General features: G+C 40.6%; 1 protein-coding gene across 1 annotated transcript in view; it reads left to right on the top strand.

Moving 5' to 3' along the window:
- Positions 1–612: 612 nt before the first annotated feature.
- The window catches only part of LOC115226336 (5'-AMP-activated protein kinase catalytic subunit alpha-2), a 31,637-nt gene continuing 29,749 nt past the window's right edge, over positions 613–2,500 (top strand). Inside the window, exon 1 of the mRNA XM_029797335.2 lies at positions 613–910. Coding sequence (XP_029653195.1) covers positions 811–910 — 100 coding nt within the window. The 5' untranslated portion in view covers positions 613–810. The remainder of the gene's footprint in view (positions 911–2,500) is intronic.

Raw genomic sequence — 2,500 nt, 5'->3', positions numbered from 1 at the left:
GTGCGTGCATGCATGCATGCGCGTGCGTGTGTGTGTGTGTGTGTGTACAAAACTTATCCCCAAACTTACAGAACGGTGTTTTTATCTTCGCCTTTGGCGACATTTCACACTTCTACTCTTATTTATATCATTCAATATCCCCGTGTTTTATTTTCTTCATGTCAAAGTCAAAGTTTTATATCACGTATACTATATATAAATATACATATATATATTATACGTCGGTCATTTCGGCCTGACAGAGCTATATTAATTTCTTGATCACAGAGAACGTAATTATGGCCATTGTGTAATTCTATCCCATAGTTTTTTCCTTATCGTGGTCAGAAATGATGATTCGCTCAACGGCTCAACATCTCTTACATCATAGCCTTAACACGAAGTCGATTTATTAGTCCGAGACGAACTAATTTTTCAGTCTTTCTGGGCCACCGTATTAGTAAATTACTATAAGTAACACATAATTGTTAGACTGCACACATTTTAAAGCTTTTGCTAAATAATTAATTAATTGATTAATTAATTAAATAAAATAATACATATATTATTTCATTTAAAGTAATTTAAATATCAGTTTAGATTTCATACAATCCGATTCAATCCCATCAGGTCAGATCGAAAACCGGGCTGAAACGAAACAGGTTATTCTGTCCGTCCTGTGCTACCATACTAGTGAGTGGCAAGCCAGTATAAATACGACGTGATTTCAGTGTTGTGTTCCTGTGCTTGCTCACGTCTACCTTGGAGTAAAGGTCAACAGAAGCAGGACAGCTTTGAAGGTTTGGATTTTCGGGTTTTGGGGGAAGAATCATGGCGGAAAAGAGTTCCCAGTCGCAGGTAGCTCAAGCTAAAATAGGAAGTTACTTGCTTGGTGATACTCTGGGTGTCGGTTCGTTTGGCAAAGTTAAAAGTAAGTCTGTAATTTCTTCATATTTGATTTCTTCTTTTCAGACAGCTGCAATAGCCATTATTCTTGTTCTTGCCCCTGTTGTCCTTGCACTCTTTGTTGTTGTCCTTGTTTAACCCCAGGTTAGCCCTATGAAGAAGGTGCTGTTGTCTAACCGTAAGTTAGCCCTGATTAAGAGGACGTGGTTCTTGTTTAACCCCAGGTTAGCCCTATGAAGAAGGTGCTGTTGTCTACCGTAAGTTAGCCCTGGTTAAGAGGACGTGGTTTTGTTTAACACAGCATTGTCTTTATTTAACCCCAGGTTAAACCCTGGTAAATAAAAGATGGTTTTTCCTTGTCTAACTCCAGGTTAGCCCCATGAAGAAGGTGCTCTTGTCTAACAGTAAGTTAGCCCTGGTTAAGAGGACGTGGTTCTTGTTTAACACAGCGTTGTCTTTATTTAACCCCAGGTTAAACCCTGGTAAATAAAAGATGGTTTTCCTTGTCTAACCCCAGGTTAGCCCTATGAAGAAGGTGCTCTTGTCTAACAGTAAGTTAGCCGCCTGGCTAAAAAGACGTGGTTGTTATTAAACCCAAGGTTGTTCCTGTTGAATATGGGTGTCCGTATGTAACCCTAGGTTAACCCTGATTAAGAGGACGTAGTGGTTGTTGTCTAACCCTAGGTTGGCCCTGTAAAGGAAGTGCTGTTGTTTTACCTTAAGTTAACCTAGGAATGTTGTTTAACCTCTGGTTAGCTCTGCTGCTAAAGAAAACGTAGTTGTCCATATTTAACCTCAGGTTAGCCCTGTGAAAGAAATGCTGCTGTTTAACCCTGGTTAAGGGGACATGGTTCTTGTTTAACTGGAGAAATAAATTTCAGGTGTGGAGGCATGGTCTGGAATCAAAGGTCTTTAGATTTAATTTAGCAAAAACCAAAATCTTTGTAATTAGGAAAGAGGACAAATCACAAATCCCTTCAGGTAGATGGCCCTGCATGATTTGTAGGAAAGGTGAAGGTAGAAAATCCATAAGGTGTACCTGGTGCAAGCTATGGACATGTAAGAGGTGGAGTAGTATCTGAGGAAGGTTAATAGTCTTTGTGTGTGGCAGATGCACAGGTAGAATAAACACTAGAAATATACAGAAAAGACTCCATGAAATGCCAGGTGGGGATACCTGGAAGTAGTTGATAGCTTTCATGATCTAGGTGACCAAGTCAGCAGTGTAGGTGGATGCTCTCAGAGTGTAGCTGCTAGAATAAATTCAGAGAGCTTCTGCCATTGTTGGTAACAAAGGGCCTCTCCCTCAGAGTGAAAAGCAGATTGTGTGATGCCTGTGTGCGAGCTGGCCAAAATGCTTAGCAGTATTTCGTCTGTCTTTATATTCTGAGTTCAAATTCTGCCAAGGTCTACTTTGCCTTTCATCCTTTCAGGGTCGATAAATTAAGCACCAGTTGTGTACTGGGGTTGATCTAATCGACTCCACCCCCCACTCCCTAAAAATTTCGGGCCTTGAGCCTAAAGTAGAAAAGAACAGCCGTGTTACCTGGCAGCGAAACACAGGCTGTGAAGGCTTGAATCCAGTATTCTTCATTGGATGTGCATTGCACAACAG

The sequence above is a fragment of the Octopus sinensis genome, linkage group LG30 (assembly GCF_006345805.1).
Source record: "Octopus sinensis linkage group LG30, ASM634580v1, whole genome shotgun sequence".
NCBI classification, from domain to species: domain Eukaryota; kingdom Metazoa; phylum Mollusca; class Cephalopoda; order Octopoda; family Octopodidae; genus Octopus; species Octopus sinensis.
This window is presented reverse-complemented; position numbering and strand designations above follow the sequence as displayed.